We start from the raw sequence: 23,871 nt of genomic DNA, 5'->3' as shown, positions 1-23,871 counted from the left end.
TACTGCTGCTATGGCGTGTAAAACTGGATTAAAATAACCGACAGTTTCGATGATGATCAACCTGCGTTTCTGTGTGTACCTCGAGTGTAAAAGGCCAAATATATGTGCTAGTTAAAAATGTTTTGAACAGAAGTTATAGAGGATGAAACACAGTCGATGCCCATTGCTCATTCTCCACATTTCTTACGGATTTTCGTCAAATTAAACAAAAATTAGGTATCTTGACAGAAGATATATGATACACATCAATTTCCTAACTCATTATTATCTATCATCTAACACGACATAAAATTTTTAGCTCACAATCTTCGTAAATGCTGAAGAAACGCCACACAGCGTGTTCAGACAAGCACTACACATTTGATAACAGAAATCTACATAGAGACGTAGGATATATTTTCTCATATACGAGTGACCTTGGCTAAGTTATCTTTGAAACTGAATTAATTGTTGTTCGGTAGACCAGTACTGGTCGCGAATTGTACAAAGTAGGATATAATTATCCTTGCTTAAACATTTGGTCCCCTAGTTCCCGAACCGTTACTTTTCAGAAGATACAATATACACACTTTCATACACGTCACCGTAATTTACTGAAATTTTATATAAATAAACACTTTATCTTATACAAGTGAACTGAAAACTTGTACGTCAGTCGAAAACTCGAGATAAATATATTCACTAGGTAAGACAGTACTCTCCCATGTGCTGTATACTATGTATATGGGAAATAAGGAAATCTGTACCCCACAGGATGAAGTTACTTCTTGTTATTTGCGTAAGGGCGGGTTCTCTAACTGATTTTCAGAAATTAGAACATATCATGTTTATTTATTTTTTTTATTTAACGTGGCTTTGTTAACGTAGTGGGGCACGCGGTAGTGTAGTTGGTTGAGGCACTATACTACAAGCCGGAAGGCCGCTGGTTTGAATGCCGATGAGGTCACTGGATTTTTTAATTGACCTAAACGTTCCAGCCGCACTATGGCCCTATGTTCGACTCAGCCTCTAACAGAAATGAGTACCAGGAACCTTCCTGAGGGTAAAGGGCGGTAGGCGCGTAAGGCTGACAACCCCACCGCCACCTGGGAGCCGATTGTCTAGAAAATGTGGGAGCCTCGACGTCTCACAACTCTATGGGCCGCCTTCACGGCCTGTTACAGGGATAGCTTTACCTTATTTTTTTGTTTGGTCAACTCAGTATGAAAAAGTATCACGTGACAGGATGACTAGAGAACAATATGAACGGAAAGGGTCGTGACAAAATTTGAGGCGCTATCCCAGATATTTTTGAATCAAATTGGCCATAACAATGAACTAGCTTAGCAGTACGGTGAGTAGAGAATTCCAGAGGCTAGAGGCCCTTCAAGATCCAGACAACAATGAGACATTTGTTATCAAAGAGGAATTCAATTTGTGATCTTTTGTAATCACGTGTAATTGTAATACAGGCATCCAGTAAATCCAATCATCAACTCTAGAACACACAATTATTCATCACGCCCACCCCTCGTACGTGACAGTATATAGGTCTTTACGCAATGTACCTGTTACTTTCATCGGATTTTGGCCAAACTTTTAGACAAATCATAGTAACATTTTACAATACCAGAGTTCATGGAAATTCACAACAAACGTCAATTAGCCTAATAAGCCTTGACCGGAATTCGAACTGGGTACCTCTTCAAATTGAAAATGAGACGTTACTGTTGTAATAGTTTCAAAGTGAGCTGAAACATACTGGCATTGAAGCTTTTGAGTATCTCCACTATAAATGACATGGCCCACAAATTGGGGGCAACAAGAGGTTATTCTATCTGGCTGTCATGTTGATGGATTGAATCATCTGGCCTCTTGTCACCCAAGTTCACATGCCTCTGTGTTTGATTTAATAGTTTAAAGCGACACCGAAAGCAACAACGAAGCAGAACTCGTGGAAAGTGACGAAACATATGTCAAGATAAACAGCTCAGGGAATGCACGGTTATATGTATGTTAGCCTGACTTCTTTTTATTGCTAGTGGGGTGGGACTAAGTCCCTTGTACTGCGCCCACGTCTGGCCTATTGTACCAGCCCCAGATGATAGATGAGGGTGATTGTGGAGCAATTGGTGGGATGAAGATTGACAGGGGAAACCGAAGCACTGGGAGAAAACCTGCCCCAGCGCCACTTTTTCCACCACAAATCCCACTTGACCTGACCCGGGATCGAACCCGGGCCGCCGCGGTGGGAAGCCACCGACTAACCGCTTGAGCTTTGGCGCAGCCCTGAATGCAGTTTACGAGTATATAAGCTGACAGAACAGGAGTCAGTAAATTCTGGTCCGCAGATGCGATCTGAGCCGACAACAATTTAAAAACGACCCGTGGCAACATATGAAGATTGTAACAGATCTTTTTAGAATTATATTAAAGGTAAAAAAGGCAAAGTTGTCCCTCTACTTAACTAATTAAGCACTATGCCATGAAAACGTAAGGTTGGGTGGAGGTATACATCCATTTTCTCTTTACGTCGTTACTAGTTTGACGTAAGTGCTTAGTTTCACGCCCCGGCGTCTTTACCGCTGGGGAAAGAGTCCCCGTTACCCATTGGAAAGGAGGCTGGGTGGGTCCCAGGGCCGGTCTGGACGACGTAGAGAGGAGAATATTCTTAACTCTACTGGGGTTCGAAATACGACCCCTCTGTCGCTCAGCCCGTAGCCAGTCGCTATACCAACTGCGCTCTCCTGTCTCCTGTACTCTTGTATCATGAATATCATTTAATTAATAGTAAGGTTTATATTATAAAGTAAAGTAAAGCTATCCCTGTACCTGGCCGTGAAGGCCCACAGGGTTGTGAGACGTTGAGGGTCCCACATTATCTATACAATCGGCTCAAAGATGGCGGTAAGATTGTCAGCCTTACGCGCCGGCCGCGCTTTACTCCCCAGGAAAATTATTTAATTAATTCCTGGTTCTCATTTCTGTTAGAGGCTGAGTAAACCCCAGGACCTTGTGCGGCTTGAAAGATTATACGAGGGTTAAACCCTTATTTGTACAATGGCCAAGATTTTGTTGCAGCCAATCACGGTCTAAGGCGCGAACCGTCTTCGCCCTCTCGAACACTGGGGTCATGGGCTCGAATCCCACTGATGTCTGTGTGCGTTTATTCTTTGTTTGTGTTGTTCTGTGTTAAGGTAGTGGCCTTGTGACGGGCTGATCCCCCGTTCGAGGGGTCCTACTGACTGTGTATAGATTAAGAAACTGAAAAAGCCGTCAAGGTCCACAAGGGCTGTAAAGCCATAGATAGATAATTTGTTGTTGTGTTTGAAGTTCATTTAGCTCACAGTAATTGTATGCGCTCTTAATTTCCCTGTGTAAAAAGGGGAAACATGCATTGAATATTACAGCTTTCTGTCCATGAAGATGTGTGGCCCTTGACATTTATTTAAATTAGTGACATACAGTGAATTTGTTCAACCCTGAGATAGTATGTCGAAAGAGAAGCACATGTGAAGAGATCGGTGTAGCGTTAACGCACTATAGGCCTGCTTATACTCAGGAAGTACTTGGTTCAAAATTATCAGTGTTACAGACTGACTTCGGTTTCGGCTCAGTATCCTCAGGCGAACGCCGAGAAATCTTGAAATATAAGTAATCTAAAATTACACAATTAAGATCATCGATTTAATTGTTATCAATACGAAAGTATAGTATATGGCTCGTAGTACAGTGGTAAGCAATAGTACCATTAATTACAATGTGAACTCCAAGGCTAGTAAAAGTATGAGAAAGTTGATGTACAGCGACACGCATTCTTAGTCTCTGAGCTAGCTGGAAGCGAGTGACCAGCTTCAACTTCCCGGCCGCTTTACCCTCGGGAAAAACGCTGCTGGTACTCTTTCGATATGAGGCCGGTTGGCTCTAGAGCCCGTTTGGATGTGGAAGTGCAGAGGAACATCTTTAGCCATGCCGGAAATCGAACCCTGCTCGTCCACTATACAAACTGAGCATTTCCGGTTCCATTTTGAATGCAAGAAGAGCGAAAAGTGAAGAAGGCATGGATGGAGGGTACTGAAGAAAAGAAAATGAAAGGGAAGACAAGAAATGTAGATAACAAAGAGAAAGAACGACAGTGAATGTGAAAGAGAGAAGAAGACGAATAAAGAGAAAACCGCAGTTTGAAAATATTACGAATTCCGTGAACGTTGAGGTCCGATCATATTAACACAGGCTAGGGAAATTGGTTTCAGATCTGTTGTACTTCCATGTCGTGGGCGTAGAAGAGCGCTGACCCACAGTTCCGGTGTTTGCTGCTGACAATGCACATGCTTAAGGACAAAATGAAGGCTTTGTATGCAGCAGGTTGGACTCATTGTGAGGGTCATAGGTCTGTTCGTCTTACTGCAGGCGGATTCTGGGACAGGACCTGTGGTATCCGTTGATGGTAACCATGAGAATCGAACAGTTGTGGGCATGCCTGGTTTCCAACCATAAGGATTTTCTGGGCATTAGGAATTCATAATAGTATATTAGAGTGTTTAATGTGACAAAGTTGAATTATGATTTAATCTTCAAATTCTGAGTAGTAGGAACCATCAAGTATAATGTATAGTAGTCAAAAACTTCACTTATTAGACAAAATGTACCTTACATGTTTCGGCCCTGTAGGGCCATCATATGTTAAAAAAGAGATTGCTTATTATATATCAATTCATAGAAGTAATTTTTACAATTTCAATCCCTTTATAATTAGAAGTGTATAGTGCTTTTTTTTCACGGACTCTACAGCCCGCTTGGGCCTTGGCCTCTGATTTTTCAGTTTTATGATAATTTTTCAGACAGTAGGACTCCTTGGGCGAGTGATCAGCTCGTCGCAAGGCCTCTACCTAAACACAGGACAACACAAACACATAATAAACAAAGACAAAAATAACACCGTCTAATGTGACTATTTAAGTTCTATCATTTGAGGACTCGTCACTCTTACATGTTTCGATCCCTACGGATCATCCTCAGAGGGCATCAATACTTTTCGGAAATTACTATTACAATAAATGTTAATTATATACACATATAATGCCTGAAATGCACAATGTACAGTGTTCAACCTTTCACATTTACAGCAGCCTTCCTGGTGTTAAAACTTTTTTTTTAACTTTTTTAAAAACTTTCTAGTTCAAACTTAAAATTTATAAACCATGCAGGTTCGTGTCAATTCCCCTATTGTTATTCTTGGAGGTGGCTGGTCCTGTGCCGCCTGTCTATCTTGCGAAAGGAGATTCTTAGCATTTCCGTGTTTATTCGTGGCCTGCTGTGTTGTTTACACTGTAAACTGTAATTGTTAATGTGACGGACAAGAATGAAACAAAAAAAGAACATAAAACACGTAAACATACCAAACATCCATGCCTTTTGTGGAATTCGAACCCACGATCCCGGTTTCCGAGCTAGCGAAGGCAGTTCATGCCTTAGACTGCTCGGCCACCGTGGCCAGCGTACAGTGATTTTGCTTGTGTATAAATTACCGAGGGACTGGTTAATGCGTGGATATTGTCACGAATAAGGGTGTGCGCGTGACTTGTAAGACGGGGTTTGGATTGGATTTATTGCACCTTACACATGCACACAGTTCGGGACTACAGGCAATTACAGCGCTTTGTAGTTCACCGTTACTCACGCACTAGGGTTCTCAGTCTTCATTAGTCGTCTCCTGGTTACAGATTTATAACAGTCTCGCTGGAACTTCAAATCCCACACGGAGTCTTCTTTTCGCAGCCTAATTCCCCTTCTTGCCCTTATTCTGCAGCTGCCAATTCCGAAGACTCGACTCCATTCAATTCCTCTGCTCCCAAGTTCATATCCCGGCGTCTCGGAACTCGACTCTGCTCGCCTACTGTTCCCTACCACTCCGTCTCAAAGTAAAAGTCACATTGCGACTGACTGTCAGTCAGTCAGTCAGTCAGTCAGTAAGTAAGTCTTAATGTCGAGTGCCATCTGGGCCTCATGACCAGATACTAATTACTAAAGTTTGACAATTACGGTCTTATTTTTGTGGGGCGCCCTCTCTGATGAGAGGACGGGTCTGTCTTTTGCATTTGCTGCTGGCCCTTGCCAGCGCGGTCTTTCTCGGGTCCCAGTCCCTTGGGGCTCGCGACCATATTTTACTGTCTCAGATTTGAGACTTAACTTTTCGTCGCCTCCTACGACTCGCAGGGTCACGGTGGAGTTATTCGACCCCGCCTCCACACGGGCACTCTCCCGTCCCCTTCTCCCTCTCTCTCCCACATAGAAAACAGTCTTTATTGTTCAGGAAATGTGTTTGCCTCTCCGTTACTTAGCAATGGACGTCCTATTTCGCGCTTACTCTTCACATGAATATGTTTGCTGAGTTGTTGACGAGCAACGGCTATACACGGCACAATATTATGACGTCTATTGATGCTGTAGATTTTGCGCATAAAACTATTTATAATTTGTAATTGTTTCACTCTCTATTCATCCCCTGCTACGGTGTGAAGTGTGCGGTGTTGATGTGGTCGGCTTCTTGTTGTGGCATCTACAACGAATGGAAGACTTAGGCCCCCCATACACACACAGTTTGGCCTTCCGATCGACCTTACAGGCAAAGCCGTGACAGTTTACCCCCTCCCTTTCCTCCCCATACAGGCGCAGATAAAGCGGTAGGCTTCATGCCACAATCACGGTCTTCCAGCCTATAATGTTGAGTCACACACGTCACGTGCTACGGTCCTGCAGGCAGAACTGACGGACTGACGGGTTTCCCACAGGCCAACAGTCCAAACGATTGGCCGGCCGCACCACTCACGTCAGTTTTGCCTTTCAGTCTTCAACTGTGCAGGCCGAACTGGAGGCCAGACTGTGTGTGTGTATGGGAGCCCTTAGAACATCCAAACCGTCTTGTCAGTACCACTTACGAGGAAACGGAATTCTTGGAAAAACAATTAAGAAAATATCGGACCAGATTTAGAAGCTGGAACGGACGTGTAGGATGCAAACAGCTTGGCTGAGGATTGTGATAACGATGTAAGAGTCTGACGTACACACAGTTCCTTGGTGCTAACAAAGTGTAGCCGTCTGCGTGCCACCAGGAGGCAGAATCTCGGTGTCAGCAGCATTTCCCTCTTTTCGCTTTGTTACCTGCTTTCTTTCTCCTGTTCCTGCTGTCACGTCCCTTATAGATTCTTCAGTTTTCTCGGCTGTAACTTGGACCAACTGATCTTTCACTTCATGTTGCCTGAAAAATTCGAACAGAATTCTCGCCAAAGAGCACGAAAGGAATATGAACCCATCTTTTGTGTGAAAAATTCGAATAGAGTTCTCATCAAAGAGCGCGAAAGGAATATATGAATCCATCTTTCTTCTCCCCCTTTAAGCCTGAAATTCACATACATAACACACACTGCGTCATCGTTACAGATCGTCTAATAAAGGATGATGGAGAAGTCCCTGTTTATTCATAGGATCATACGAAACACATAAATATACTGCGTATATAAAAAAAATCTGTATTTCGACGTTAAAATACGCTATAGCTATAAGGGCTTAACGCACGGTCGTGGGAGGTTAATCGATGTTCACATAAATCATCCGCTTGACATGTAATCCCTTCTGTGCTAAGAACAAGGAATCTTACCCGCGAGGACCCACTGCTTATAGTCTGGCCCTTCTTCCTGTTTAATGAAATCTGTGAAAATAAATTTTTGTGCTGTCTTTTGACACTTGTAGCAAATTACTTGATGTTTTGTTCAAATAAAATCATAAACTACAAACCAAACAGAAAGGAATAGCTTTCTTTCTGGATGAAACTTATCACGGAAAGCGCTAGACATGCTTCGCGAAATACTGTTTTTTTTTTTCCTTTGGCGCTATAGCCCCAATTTGTGCCTTGGCCTACTTCCAAGAAACTCTCCGTTTCACTTCGGTTTACTAGATCTTAGACATTCGGTAGGACTCCTTGGACGGGCGATCAGCTCGTCGCAAGGCCTCTATACTTTTACACACACACACACACAGAAAAACATACACACATACAAACACTATAAACATCCATGCTCTGAGCGGGATTCGAACCCACGATCGGGACTACCGAGCGCACGAAGGCAGTGCATGCCTTGGACCGTTCGGATAACGTGACCGGCGAAATACTGGGTTGCTATAAGAGAGACTGACACTTACAACGTTATGCAGAACCAGAGCCTTTGACAGGTAGACACGCAGTACACGTAGTACTGTAGCATAGAGTTGGGATGAAAGTTTTTCCTACTGCAGCTTTTCGTGACGTCTGAACGATCCAAAGCAAAGCATCACAACAGCTGTTGCGAGTGCTGACGAGCACATGCTCCGCTGGGTTTGGAACGAATTGGATTATCGTATTGGTATCTGTCGTGTGACAAAAGGCTCACATATAGAACATTTGTAACTTAGTCACACAAACTTAAAGACATTGACTAAAAACCCTCGAGTATTTTGATTATATCACAGGAATTAATACGATAGTTTGTGTATAGTATAACACATAACAAGATGCATTCTTTAAAGAAAACAACCTCACCGCCATCTGTGAGCCGATTGTCTAGAAGATGTTGGAGCCTCAACATCTCACAACCCTATACACCTAGGCCTCCACGACCTCTTACAGGGATACCTTTACTTTTACTTACAACCAAAATGTACAGACATGTTTACAGAGCCCATTGAGAATAAAGTTCTGTGCACTTTATGTGATGTGTTAATCCGGTTCAAAGAGAATGGTCGTTAAAACCTAAATGGACTTATCTTCGAGTCTGCTTCTGATGACAGTGTTATGTCATATTATGCTGCTTGACAAGAATGCAGTGTTATAACTTGCTAATGCATATGCAAGATCGTTTGCATAATGGGTCCATAACAGTGACACACACAGCCACTTACACTGTGGCTGAGCTTCATGTAACTGCCTGTACATTGTTCCGACATGCCTGCTTCAAAAGCGCGTTTGTCGTGTGGTTGTGTAGTTTTCACCCTTTCTTTGTTCAGGGACCCTGTAATGTACGACAAATGTGATTCACTCACTCCATTCTCATTCCCCCCCTCCGTAAACCGCATATATAAAAGGCTAACGCTTGCTGTTCTGTCGTTATGTATATAAGCAGTCGGAATTGGTAGTACTTTCGAATAGAAGCGAACTACTGCAGCAAGTTCAAGGCATGCTTGAGTCGATACTGCAGTGTCCACCTTTGCCGAGAAAGGTTTCGTAACGCATCCCTCGATAGCAACACCATTTTGTACTTGTTGTATTAACTATAGGAACCTTTTTACACCACAATTGTACGAAACTTATACTGTAGCACCTCGACATGGCACTTTCGGCGTTACAAGGGGGAAAAGACTGGCTTTATGGGTTGGGTAGATAGCAGGAAACCTATCTCAGGTTCTACAAGGAAGGGCTCGAGTTGAACACTGAGAGCTTATGGTTGGATAGGACGAACAAATAAGTCTCACGACGATCTGAAATTTAAAATTATTATTATTATTATTATTATTATTAAACATGAATAGAATTGAATTATTATTATTATTATTATTATATATATTTTTATATTAATCCAATAAAACTTGAATTGTTTTATATTTTATTGCTGCCATAATTATTCCAAACAAAAATGTTAATCGTGAATATTTTGATTTTCTCACTTCTCAANTTATTATTATTATTATTGTATGCTGCTCTATTTCAAACTCAAATTCTCACATTGTGGCTTTGTCTGTGTATGTTTGCTTCTGTATCTTATTCATGCTAACTGTGTAATTAATGTAGACTACAATTTTTGTATTTTGTTTTTTAATTACGTGTATTTTTGTGTATTTCTCTATTCGTGCTAGCTTTGTAATTGGCCTCTGTGCTGTTAAGTTTGCACGTAAATAAACATGAATTGAATTTAATTTGTAGATCTTCTTACACGTACACAGACGGGAGATGAGAACACTTGTCAGTTGTCTGTCAGCAATGCACTAGGTAGCCCTTAATGATTTTATGTGGGCGTTAATTTAGAAAACGTTACTTTCATTCACGATATTTAACATTGAATGTAAAAGGCCGCCTTACAAGGCAGATTTGAAGAAGAGTTTTTGAAAGAATTACTGAATTTACAATTCGACAAGAAGATGGGCGATGTCACAATTCCAGCGAATATAACGGCAATCGAATTTAAAGAAGTTTATTGGCTGGCTGCTCAGCACTTGTTTCCCACCAAACCAAATGTAGGGGCTCGTATGAATTCTATTCGTAGCCGGAGATTCATGATCAAGGCAGACTTCCTCTTGGACCCAAAAGTTTCGTGACGAGTACAAGCCACGTTCTGGTGTCAGTCTTCCGTTTATATCGCTATATAGACACTCTTTATATATTCATATACGTGATTCATGCAACTTGTTAGGTGGCATTAGTCAAGTGGAGCTGATAATTTCCACAGCTTAAGGTTCGGCCATACAGAGCGCTACGTATGCGACGCACGCTACGTACGCTATGTTCGCTATACGGACAGAAAAATATCTCCCTTTATTGCCAATATAACTGGCCACACAGACATCCGTACGCTACGTACGCTACGTTCCCTATGTTAGCTGTGTAGCAGAGTGTACACAGCGTACGTAGCGTACGTAGCGAACATAGCGTAGAGCTCTGTGTGGCCGAACCTTTACACAATATGTTTTTTGTGATATCAGTATAAGCATCTCCTGAAAATGTGCTGCTCATCAGCTGGTTAAGAAATTCTTCATTTCTGTAAAGCTTGCAAGTTCATTGCCATGTATACAAGAGTAGCCGCCCCATAGCTCCAGCGGTTAGTCGCTGCCTTCCCACCGCGGCGGCCCGGGTTCGATCCGGGTCTTGTCAAGCGGGATTTGTAGTGGACAAAGTGGCGCTGGGGCGGTTTTTCTCCGAGTACTTCGGTTTCCCCTGCCAATTTTCATTCCACCAATTGCTCCACAATCACACTCACCTATCATCTGGGGCTGGTACAATAGGCCAGAAGTGGCCGCAGTACAAGGGACTTAGTCCCACCCCACTAGTACCACCACTGGGACCACATACCCGTTTCCTCCTACATTCATTGTAAAGTTTTCCTCCAGAATACACCTAGGACAGCCGATCACAGTGGCCGCGGGGTATAAGGCCCGCTCGAACACTGGGATCGTGATTTCGAATTCTACTCGAGGCAAGGATATCTATGTGCGTATATTCTGTGTTTGTGTTGTTCTGCCTGTAGGCAGCGGCCTTGTGAGAGGCTGACCCCCCGTCCAACGAATCCTGTTTACTGTGTATATTAAGAAACTGAAAAAGCGGCCAAGGTCTGAAGGGCTGTAGAGCCATGGATGGATGGATCGACGGACGGACGGACCTAGGATTTTCCTATTGAGTTTTTCGGATTAAAATTCTTACGCATTTATAATCTCCGCATCTATGTAAGTCTTGAAGATTTTACGAAGACTAAATGTGACTAAAGAACTTCTCGGTGGTTCTGCCACATTAATTTAGATGTGAATAATTTCCTGGTAATAGAGACAAAACCACGAAACAACGGTCTTCTGTTCCGAGTACACATGGTTTGTCTTCCGAAATGTTAGCGTCTGCTCCATCTGAAGTACGTTCTGAGAAACGCGTTTCGGCATCACTATTCTTCGCTAATGGCGACCCGTTGGAGGTCTTAGGTTCACTAGGATAATAAAATACTCTGGCACTCCATGTTTCGTATTCTGAACTTGGTGCAATGAAAGTACAGATTAACATATAAACTGTACAATGGCCTTACCTTGTTGTCTAGTTCGGTATCTTTCATAGCGACACGCGCGTTACAAACAGACCGTTGCGTTGTGTCGGTAATGCAGCCACTGCTCACGCGCTTCCTGTGTCTTTCCTGAACCCACACCCGACATTTTGTTTACACTCCTTCAAGAAAGATAGGTGTTGTAACAATTCCCCCCTCTTCCGATAAAGATACCTTTTGGAAAACATTTGACAGGACGAGATCCATGTGAGTAATATTTGAAATCAGACTTGTAAGTTGTATGATGGTTTCCGAAGGAAATGTGGAATGGGCTGTAATTCTTTTAAACAAGTTTCAGACTTCCGGGCTATTTAAGTGTGAGTTTCTTTACGAAGTTAAGCACATACAATTTAGAATACATGGGTTATAAGGAATGTGTATTACGATAAACAGAAGAGTGACGAATACATCCACAGAAACTTTACGGAACAAACGGCCGTGACAAGGTCAAGCGGTTAGTCGCTGGCTTCCCACCGCGGCGGCCCAGATTTGATCCCGGGTCTGGTCAAGTGGGATTTGTGGTGGACAAAGTGGCACTGGGGCAGGATTTCTCCGAGTACTTCGGTTTCCCCTGCCAATCTTCATTCCACCAAATTCTCCATCATCATAATCACCCGGGGCAGGTACAATAGGTCAATCAGTGGCCGCCGTGCGTAGTGGACCCAGTTGGACTCCATCCCTCACTAAGCTAATTAAAAAAAAAGTAATCTAAATTAACATTTAGTGGTCATTCAGCTGCGTGGAACGAAAAAAGAAATGGTTAAATGGACAAAAGATATCAGGATACATGATAATACATTGACAGAGACAGGGAGAAAGAGATGAAACATGTATATCTGAATACAGGCCCAACAGGCCCATAGGAGATATTAACATGGATGGATGATCTATTGAACATCATCTTGAAGACGTTTATGTACATAAAAATCACCATATATGTCGGATTTGAGGTTTTCACAGCGGTGCTATTGGCTGAAACTTGACGCCATGTAGTCTGGTAGAATTTCTCCGACGTTTCGGAGAAATATATTGCCATCATACTCATTCTTGAGTAAACAAAACGCAGAGTGAGTTGCGCAGGGCAGAGTAGTAAGTTGATGCTGGTCTTCACAGCAGGGTCGTCCTTGGCTTGAAGCCCCATTGGGATTTACGATCATATATTTTTCTTTTCATTTTCATGAACTGTTTCAATGTTTTGAGAGTGGGTTCTCTTTGGCGAAAGGAAAGGGCGAGCCTCACGTGGAAAAGTTGACTTGGATATACGCCCGGCTAAGAAATTCAGAGAGAACCAGTTGTAGCAAGGAGGAGTATAAAGAAATGAAAGCCCTGAAAGGGGCGGATTTTGTAAGCAAGGAGAGCTGAAAGGAGACGGGAGAAATACTGGCAAGAGTGAATAATGGGAGTAATTTTCTACGAAATACATAGTGAAACATTTTAGAAAATAGTACTCTATCACATATAATTTTGTAAGATTTGAGGTTTTCACAGCGGTGACTATGAAGAATGTCGTCTTCTGGGATATGGCGCCGTGTAGATTTTGTGTGAACCGGCGTTTCGGAGGAACGCATCGCCTCCATCTTCAGCCACCTGCTCACGCTGGTTCCTCGCTCGCGGATTTTTCTACCCTGAAGATAGAGACGATACGTTCCTCTGAAACGTCGGTTTACACAATATCTACACGGCGCCACATCCCAGAAGACGACATTCTTCATAGTCGCTGCCGTGAAGAACTCAGGTCTTACATAGACCTGTCATGATGGTAACAAATTCTGATATTACATATAGTCACCTGCGTAACATCTGTTACTATTAAAATGATAACAATAACAACAAGAATAATAAAAAGAACAATAAGTAATCATATAATAATAATAATAATAATAATGATATGATTATTCTCAATATTATTCGTCGAAGGTCGAGATTTTAGTTTTTCCCAATGTGACTTTAATGTTTCTTCACAGACAAATTCCAGAAAACACGGCTTGAAGTAAAATCATATGCGAAAACATACACTCCAGCAAAATGCTTTCAGTTATTTCCTCCCTAATTCCATTCACGGGTCAAGGTTCGGCTACACAGCGCTACGCTATGTTCACTACGTACGCTACGTACGCTGTGTACACTCTGCGACTCAGCTAACATAGGGAACATAGCGTACGTAGCGTACGTAGCGTACGGAAGTCTGTGTGGCCAGTCACATTGGCAATAAAGGGAGATATGTTTTTGTTCGTATAGCGAACATAGCGTACGTAGCGTGCGTCGCGTACGTAGAGCTCTGTGTTGCCGAAACTTTAAACATTTCCGTTTGCAGAGAAAATCAGCGTTTGACTTCACTTTATATTCTTCGGATCGGCCATTTTGTCACCAGAGATCGGCTTCTGTCTGATGCAGGTTTGCTTTACTACTATCTGTGCAGTCCCTTGAATGCGCCTACTCCCATTCGATTTCGTATTACGAACTGTAACATGTACGATATGAGATTACGTTGTTGTGAGATATGATGTCATGTAGTTTTGTAGACTGGTACCAACATTTTGGGAAAGTCTGCTGATGATACCACCGAAACGATGGTACCTAGCTACTTGTCTTCGCGTTTCAGCAAACATATTCTTAAACTTGTACGCCATTTTCATTTGCGCCGGTGTAGGTGGAATTGATCCCAGCGACTGGATCAAGTGTCCAGCCTGTGGGACAGACCCAGAATGGACTCAGAGTCAGCCGGACAGCTCAAGGCCATATCCTCATCTCATACGTGTTTAATATGAAAAATAAATTATTCTCAGTTAATTTTGAAACATATGGTTACTGCATACCTCACCTGCCTTAACACTAAACAACGCTTCCTTTTACCTACTGGCGGTATTTACATGTTCCCTATAGTTCTCACAATAAACAACGATGATTTCACTAAGAGCATTAACCGGATAACTTTTTAATGCAAACTCAATGTGTTTTCTATGAGCTAGAAACTGATTTTTAAATCCATTTTAATGAAATTCCAGGCATCAGAGGTTTACAATAGCAATTGTCTGTTCAATCCAGAGAGAAGTGGCGGAAACAAAAATGTTTGTTTCTTTTGGGGAGGGGGGTGTTGGGAGAGCTAACAAAGGGGAGAGTGTGCTGGCCCGAACCGCTTTTTTTACTGCGTGCTATATAATGAATAGAGCACACTGTATGTTATTGTTGCAGACCGATGGAGGAAAATGGGCTGAACCAGTTACATCCACGGCATAGCTGAGCGAGTGATCTATTCAGTTAGTCCGAGAGCATCCTGAGTGTGTGCCACTCACCTGCTGATCTCACCACTGCACCATGAAGGGTCACGTGGTAGTTGCAGCCATTGCTGTCATGGTGAGTAAGAAATAAATTGTATACCACAGAGTATATTAAGAAATTTGATCCTTATTACATAGAGGTTTGGTTATTGTCAGCATAACGCGAAATTACAAGCCCATCTTGTAAGTTAGTCTGTTCAAGTTCGTGTCATGCATTATTTGATAGTGCAACATTCCAAATTAGCCTCGAAATTACGCATACGGTCCACAGTTAATTTTAGCTATTTTTAAAAAGTTTCATTATGGAGCCAATATATAGTTTCGTAGCAGGAAATAAGTAATATTACGACATTAAGTAGGTTCTTCTCTGTTCTTCATGTTGACAATTTGTGACTTGTATTTTGATATTTTACACAGAAAGTCACCCAGAACCAATAATTCAAGCAATTATTGTTAGAATATAATTTATTTCTGCGTTCATTTTACATAGTTGTGCAAAAATATATATCCCTTAACACCTGGTTGTTATGATATACAGTCCCTTTCACGTCTACAAAATGTACATGCTTTCACACTCTACGGTTTACTGTTTTCCTCGTCTTATTTTCATGCTGTTGTCTTGCCGTATCTTGAATGTCCATAGATGTAATTCATTTCCACGAGGTTTCTGCGCTCCACATATTTTCGCCACCCCCTTGTGTTGTTTCTTCTTCTCACCATTTCCGGCCTACTCTTCGCTGCGCCTCCTGGTAATCCTCGCAGTTTCTTGCAGAATCAACCCTGAAATTATTAATTCGATCTTCATATAATACAGACACAAGTAGATTCTAAAGCGATCTAACGATGATGTTTGACAGTCGGGGAAACGGACAGAAACGGCTCAGTTTCCGAAACTTTGTGTTCTTTAGAACACCAGACGACGGACAAAGTCCAGGAACCCTGTACTTCCGAAATCAGACGCAAGTGTAAGGGCTCTGGAATGGGAGTAGTTTTTGGGGAATTGAAGTTGAGATGATTAGATATAATATGTCTTTCAGAATGAAGGTAGGGGATCCATAGGGACGAATTTCTGGCCTCAAAATGGCGCCGACTAAAGAGAAGTCATTGTGAAAGGTCCAGGCAGTACCTCTGTGCATGTGAAAAAGACGCCCTCATGAAGTGACATAATCATCAGTCATATGACCTGTTAAGGTGGCCGTTAACAGTTTGTTATGGTAATTGTCACTACACTATTCAGTATCAGGTGAATATACATGCGTCGACACGTGGTCACGTTACCTTACCAGCATGTTACACTGCTAGCCTAGTAGAGGAAAGGAAGATATTCTGAGCTGTTGCCTGAAGACAGAGTAGCTATAACCTCGCCACACCTGGGCGACTACTTTGGCTTTTATCTGAACAAACTGATCATAAGCCTTTGCATACAGTAGTCATGTTTCTGGGAAAAGTCACGTAACGCGAAGATGAGTAAATAAAAAAATGTTCCATCAGATTGAGTGTCATGAGGAAGTCATGTTCATGAACTGTTATAAGCCATTTCCGACTATGGTCTGTAATGGTTATCTGAAACTGAAGAAACATTTTGCTAATATGGGAAAGCCACCTGGGCGAACTAGGCATGGCTGGGAGAGCAACATTACCATATGTTTCAAGGACATAGGCTCTGAGATGTGGACTGGTTTCATTTCCTTCTGGATGCGGATCACTGCAGAACACGGCAATGAGTATTCTCTACAAAAGAACAATGGAATTTATTGTCTACCTGAGCAAATATCAGCTTGTCAGGACGGAATTATTTCTGTGGAGCCAGTAACTTAATTTCAACCGACCATAATGCAGCGTGCCGCCAGAAAGCCACAATACGTATCTTAGGAAGTCTACCTTATAAACATTCACTGATGTTTGAAAGCAGTAAAGTAAGAAACTGAGAATTATTTTGGTACATGTATGTCTATTGAGCAATTTTGTTTGCCAACAGCTGCATTAAGAAACGCCCAGAGTTGGTTGACAATGACGAGAAACGCACTGCTTGCTTTCAAGAGAGTGGCGTGCATTTTTGTGGTTTCCAAATGAGATAACATCACGAGATGGTGCAGTGGGCCAGTATTCCACTTTGCCAGCAATACTACGCGTTGCCTCTATTTGGGATCTCTTCTATAAGCACGGTATTACATAATCAGACATATTACAAGATAATTTATGTTCTATAATGTTGACGCTTGGCATAAATGATTAGGATATCACATAGTACGGAGACTGCGTCATATCTAAGTAGGCAAATAGCAATAGATCTTGCACCTGTGAAGAAATATCCTTCTTCCCGTTTCTGTCACTCTGCAGTCACTCCATATATTGTTATTTCTCTTTGAACTCATTTTACAAGGATAGCTATTCACATTTCAACATCTGCGAAGGAACCCTCTTTGAGCCATAGCCTTCCTTGTGCGAGATTTGTCTCCTCCAGGCCATGTATCGCCAATCATACCATCCGGTTTTCAGGTCTTTGGATCTAGCAAGGTCCGTCAGCCTTACGTCCAACCCCAACCTGGAGGGCTAATCTCTATATATGTCCTACAGTGTGGTAGGATGGCCCAGTTATATCCCCAGGAACCGGATTTCCTTTTCGTCGCCTTTTCGACTCGCATAGCTACGGTGGAGGTATACCAACCCACCTCTACGCGGGAAGCTATTCGCGTTTATTAAGACTATAATATATACACACAATTTAAGGCGTTCAGAAAACACCGATCTCGACGTACTTGTTCAGGCGTTCAGGTGACTACTGGAAGCCTCTAATCTCGCTCTCACCTGAAACAAAATCGCCACTATAATATTTCCCTCTCGTTTTCATTCTACGAGTCGCTCTGTTAATGCTGCAGTTATTTTACAACTGAAAACTGAATTTGAACTGTGTCTATGCGTCAGCGTGAAGCTAGATGCCCCTGCGCCGAGTAAGGTACAGTGACTTGCGTAACGAATCGTGACGACTGTACATACTGTTAGTTCTACACCTCAGTCACGTTTAATTTTACGTTCTGTATTTCGTGTCCACTATACCATTTAACTTCATAATTTAGTCTGCCTCTTTTTAGTAGATAAATAGATCCTACAGACGGAGCTCTAACATTACCTCCAGAGGCGAAAGCAAAAGTATATCGGACACTAGTTTGCACCCCCCTCTACCACCCTACCCAGGGTTTGCGTGTTGTAATGCAAATTTAAATGATATATTTCTGCGGTAATATTATTCCTAGTTGCTGTATACAATATAGTAATTAATTCTGTCATCCTTTATTCGGATATTTTTGCTTTGTTCTGCTATAACTAGTGTTTCGACACATATAACGCTCCCTTTCTCACTGTTCGCATATTAGTCATGCGTTTTCATCCTTCAGTGCTGCTTCTGATGCGCCTAGTAACACGCTTAAAATTGTTTTCAATCTACATTGATTGATGAGCGTTGAGGTTTTCTTATCCCTTCCGTCGGTTTGTATTCTGACCGTTGTCGTCTGGGCTGTAACACCGTGTAATTTTCGCATGTGGTTATCAACTGTTCTCCCGAAGATAGGGCAGTATAACAATCAGCGAACGTACATGTGTCATGAACCGCAAGAACATGTATTTAAAATTATTCTTATCGTTTAATTATAATTTACATATTGTACTAAATCATCTTAAATTAAACAGATTAATATTCTTACAAAATCTGTCGACTCATCCAAACTTTGTTTAAAATCGGACATCACTCTGCATATATTTGTGCAAGTATCTCGTCCATAATTCTTTTAACGTTTATCGAGGCAAGAAATGTTTCAAATAAACGTTTTTATGGAAAATAGAACACGTTCTACGGTTGTGTTTACCGCAAGCCTTACGGTCCCTTAGGAAGTTAAAGCGAAGAAGAGCGCTAGGACTTCTGCATTGTGTAACTAACTTCATGGAGCCGAGCCCTTCTTTAGGAACCGCCAATTGCTCAGCTACTCAAGAATTTCCGAATATTTTATTAAATCCTAAGGTTTATTACCGTGTTCACAAGCGCCTTCAAGTGGTCCCTATCCTGAGCCAGATGAATCGAGTCCATACCACACCATCCTAGCTCTCTAAGATCCATTTTTGGTACAATAGGCCAGAAGTGGCCGCAGTACAAGGGACTTAGTCCCACTCCACTAACATTAAAAAAAATATCTATTTTATATTATCGTCCCTCCTATGTCTAGATCTTCCTAGTGGTCTCTTTTCTTCTGAATTTCCCGCCAAAATCCTACGTGCCAGTATATTCCTCTTCCCCCATTCGTACATTGTAGGATGATATGAGTGCTTAATTGGAAAATAATGTATGGAAGCGGGTATGACCGAATTTAAGATACTCTTCCGGAATGTGCAGGGAGGAACTGATTAAAAAAAAGTAAAAATATCCCTGTAACAGGCCGTGGAGCCCCATAGGGTTGTGAGAACTTGAGGTTCCCACATTTTCTAGACAATCGGCTCATAGATGGCGGTAGGGTTGTCAGCCCTACGCGCCGGTCTCCCTTTACCCCTAAGAACATTCCAAGAATATTCCTGATACTCATTTCTGTAAGAGGCTGAGTCGACCCTGGGGCCATAGTGCGGCTGGAAGGATTAGATCAATTGAAAAAATCTAATGACATCATTGGGATTCGATCCCTCGACCTTCCGGCTTGTAGCATAGTGCCTCAACCAAGTACGTTACCGCGTGAGTAAGAGTACGAAACGCCTTAGGTAGGATATTCGACCTGTGGACCAAGATTTGAATCTTGGACATCCCTGCAGAGAAGGGGGGGGGGGGGGTGCTACTCACGAGATCACCACCTTCGGTATTTCGTTACGCACATTGGTAAAGTCGCGGGCAACCTCTGAACTCTCAAGTAGATCTCACATGGGCTCATTCACTTTTGTAATTGGCGAAACATTGTCTTTGTAATTATGGATGTAGAGAAGGGAGACCGTGGTTAATTGTGCTGTTTAACTGGCGGCTACTGCAATTGTTAGTAGTTAAAAGTGTTTATGTACTGCCATATTCGAACTTTTCGTTATTTCGTTTTCTGTTAATCGCAATATCAGCTTAAGCAGTAGGTTCACTTTATGTTCGCCATAAGAGCACTTGCTTGCGTGTCGCCCCTCAAAACATCGATGTTTCCTCCCTGACCCATTAACCGAATTTCTTTTTCCTTGGCACCACAGTCCCAGTGGGCCTAGGCCTTCCTCCATGAACTTCTCCGTTCACTACGGTTTTTCTAGATCTTACACATGCGGTAGAACTCCTTGGGCGGGTGATCAGCTCGTCACAAGGCTTCTACCTGTACACAAACACAGAAAAACGCACACATACAAACTAAACATTCATGCCTTGAGTGGGATTCGAAACCACGATCCCGGTTTCCAAGCGAGCGAAGACAGTACATGCCTTAGACCGCTCGGTTACCGTGACCGGCCATTAACCCAATTGTTGTGTACAAATACAGATGCCTGAGGTTGTCACAGTGCATAGAAGATTAGGCTGTGTCCGGGCATAGGATCGAACTGTCAGTGTGAAGCTGAGATCCTGATGAGGAATTCAGGAGTGAACCCACACAAAAAGGGTGTGTAACCCTTGAAGAGGCCGCACCATAGCTCGAGCGGTTAGTCGCTGGTTTCCCATCGCGGCGGTCCTGGTTCGATCCCGGGTCTGTTCAAGTGGGATTTGTGGTGGACAAAGTGGCGCTGGTGTAGGTTTTCTCCGAGTACTTCGGTTTCCCCTGCCAATCTTCATTCCACCAATTTCTCCACAATCACCCTCACCTATCATCTGGGGCTGGTAGAATAAGCCAGAAGTGGTAGTAGTACAAGGAACTTAGTGCCACCCCACTAGCAATAAAAAAACCCTTCAACACGTGAAGAGTACAGGGACAGATCAGACCGCATAAGGGACTATTTCATGGAAAGGGAGAAGTGAGACACACTTTATTTGGGGTGGGCGATGAAGAAAGAATAAAGAGGTCATGTTTGTAGGTTTCCAGGCTTCGGATATGTAGTTTTAGTTTCTTGGGGTGGGGTGAGACTGATTCTATTTGGTACTTTGGCCACTAACAGGCTCATTGTAACAGCCCCGGATGAATGTGAAGCAGTTGGTGGAATGAGAATTGGCAGGGGGAACCGAAGTACTCCGAGAAAACCTGCCCCAGTGCCACTTTGTCCACCACAAATCCCACATGTTCTGATCTGGACCAGATGTCCATCAGTCCCAAAATTTTCCCCTAAATGGTGCCTTGTATAAGAAAGTAAATTCAAAACAAAAAGTTTCCATTGGAGAAACAACCACGGAAAATTATTTGTTTTTCTGAAGAGTTCTGTATTCTCGGATATATTGCCGTGTAGCCCAGTGGAAGTCAATAGACATTGAGGAGAAACATGTCGCCTCTATCTTCAGAGTAAGAATAAGCTAAGTAGTCTGCATTTTGCCGGCTTCGTGCTGAAAGGAGTATTTAGTATGCATGGGGGAGATGAAAAATGAATATAAAATTTTTATCGGAGAACCTGAACGGAACATACTATGTAGGGGACTTAGGAACTAACGGGGAATAATATTACAATGAATCTTACAGAAATTGGATGGGAGGATGTGAACTGCATTCACTTTACTCCGGAAGGAGGCAGTGCAGTGCCGTTTTGAACATGGCAAAAAACTCTTTAGTTTCATAAATTCTAGGGAAGTTCTTGAGCAGCTGAGGGAGAATTAGATTCATAAGAATGACGCTACTCCTTGGAATTAGTAACCACCTTAATTGAGGAAAGCAGTCTTCTGGGATGTGGCGCCGTGCAGATATTGTGTTAACTGACGTTTCCGAAACATCAGTTAAGACAATATATATTAGTACATTAGTATATTAGTGCATGGCGCCACATCCCAGAAGACTGCTTTCTTGATATCACCTCCCTGAAAACCTCAAATCTTACAACCACCTTATTTATTTGTCAAAATCGATTATTCGGATAGTCTGTATCATGCAACTGCTTCACTTCCCTCTTGTTTACAATATTTACATTCAGACAGACACTTGTACATCCTGAAAACTGAAATAGCATTTTCATTTTTCAGCACCACTACAAAATTGTTTGCTGTATAACTGGTATGTATAGTGGGTCACTGCCCGACGCATGGCTCCACTTGACCAGTCACGGAAATAAAATTAATAACCTTATCGATGACACTCTCAAAAAGACATAAACTAAACAGTATATTACGTAGCTGGGCAATCGTAAAATATATTCGCATTTCCTCATCAGAGTATCACAAATATGGCCGCAAACCCTACGTCAGAATTATACACCGTTCTCATTGGAGCATTTTGTGTAAAAAGTCAGAATAGTGGTGATGCAGTCTCTCGATCATTAACATCCTCCTTCCTTATGATGTCGCCGGAGTCACAAAGTCGAATCTACAAATTGACCGATGGTTAAGATTACGGTCTTGTGGAAAGTAACATCGCGTGTTCTGGAAGACAGGCATCAGTTCGATTCTAAATGCTTCTGACGACACGGCGTAACTCTCGGGATAACTGACTTAACAGTCATAGTGACTTAAGTGTCCAGTGTTTGAGGTTAGCTTCTTTCAACAGTCCCATCATTTCACATTAAAACAAAAATAGGTTCAGTTTTGATTAAATGGATGAGAAGTGCCGCTGGGCAGTTACCGCCTTCAAGACATAAGAAGATAAATCACATTTACTTGTTTCTTCCTTTACGGTTAAGTAGATTGTAAATCGGCAAAAAAAAAAAGATTCAGTTTCTGAAACGCTGTGTTACGAGAGTACCGGACGATGGAAAAGTCCAAAAACTCAGTAATCCCATATGAATCAATGATTTTCAGCGATCTGTTGCTTTTCGCTTTAGGGTAGACAATTATAAATTCAATTCTTATCATCCCTAACGAGTTTGAGTCTTCTGCTTTGAATATGTAGGCAACAGGTTCCTCCAAAACGTTGGTACCAATCTTAGTTCCTTTTTTTTTTATTGCTAGTGGGCTGGGACTAAGTCCCTTGTACTGCGGCCACCTCTGGCCTATTGTACCAGCCCCAGATGATAGGTGAGGGTGATTGTGGAGCAATTGATGGAATGAAGATTGGCAGGAGAAACCGAAGTACTCGGAGAAAACCTGCCCCATTGCCACTTTGTACACCACAAATCCCACTTGACCAGATCCGGGATCGAACTCGGGCCGCCGCCATTGGAAGCCAGCGACTAACCGCTTAAGCTATGGCGCGGCGCTACTTACTTATTTACTTACTTATGGAGCTGAGCCCTTCTTGGGGAGAAGCCAAATTTGCAGCGACTCAAGAACTTCCCAGCATTTTATGGAATCCGAAGGTTCATTACCCCGTTCACAAGAGCCCTCCGCTGATCCCTATCCTGAGCCAGCTCAATCCAATCCATCCCATCCCATCCTGTCTCTCTAAGATCCATCCAGGTCCGACGCTTTATGAGAATTTTCCTAAAGAGTTTATTTTTTACGGTGAGGAGTTGTGAGCCCCACGCCCAACCTCCCAAGCTGGAGGACCATCCCTTATCGGCTCTCCGCGACTACTTATTCAATATATTCGCAACCTGAGGACGCGCCGTACCGTGGTGACAAAGGACCCACCTAACATGGGGCACCAATTTATCAGACTAAATAGTATTACATTTCAGGTAAAAGGTAAAAAGGTGAAGCTATCCCTATAAGATTCCATGGAGGCCAATAGGGTTGTGAGACGTCGAGGCTCCCATAGTTTCTAGACAATCGGCTCACA

The 23,871-nt window shown here is 42.5% G+C and overlaps 2 protein-coding genes across 16 annotated transcripts in view; one reads left to right on the top strand and one right to left on the bottom strand.

Annotated features, from left to right (window-relative positions):
* The window catches only part of LOC111866505 (protein madd-4), a 669,679-nt gene that overhangs the window by 178,755 nt on the left and 467,053 nt on the right, over nucleotides 1-23,871 (top strand). For all 15 annotated transcript variants that reach the window (XR_004513226.1, XR_004513225.1, XR_004513224.1 and 12 more), the window contains exon 2: nucleotides 15,000-15,161. Coding sequence is in view for 11 of the 15 variants with exons in the window: in XM_033752289.1 (XP_033608180.1) it covers nucleotides 15,123-15,161 (39 nt within the window). In the remaining 4 variants the exon portion in view is untranslated. The remainder of the gene's footprint in view (nucleotides 1-14,999; nucleotides 15,162-23,871) is intronic.
* Nucleotides 15,571-23,871, bottom strand: part of LOC117282478 — a 144,034-nt gene continuing 135,733 nt past the window's right edge. The window contains exon 3 of the mRNA XM_033752299.1: nucleotides 15,571-15,865. Within this exon, the coding sequence (XP_033608190.1) occupies nucleotides 15,799-15,865 (67 nt within the window). The 3' untranslated portion in view covers nucleotides 15,571-15,798. The remainder of the gene's footprint in view (nucleotides 15,866-23,871) is intronic.

This window comes from Cryptotermes secundus, unplaced genomic scaffold, assembly GCF_002891405.2.
Source record: "Cryptotermes secundus unplaced genomic scaffold, Csec_1.0 scaffold401, whole genome shotgun sequence".
Classification (NCBI taxonomy): domain Eukaryota; kingdom Metazoa; phylum Arthropoda; class Insecta; order Blattodea; family Kalotermitidae; genus Cryptotermes; species Cryptotermes secundus.
Note: the sequence above shows the minus strand (reverse complement) of the source record. Positions and strands in the feature narration are given on the sequence as shown.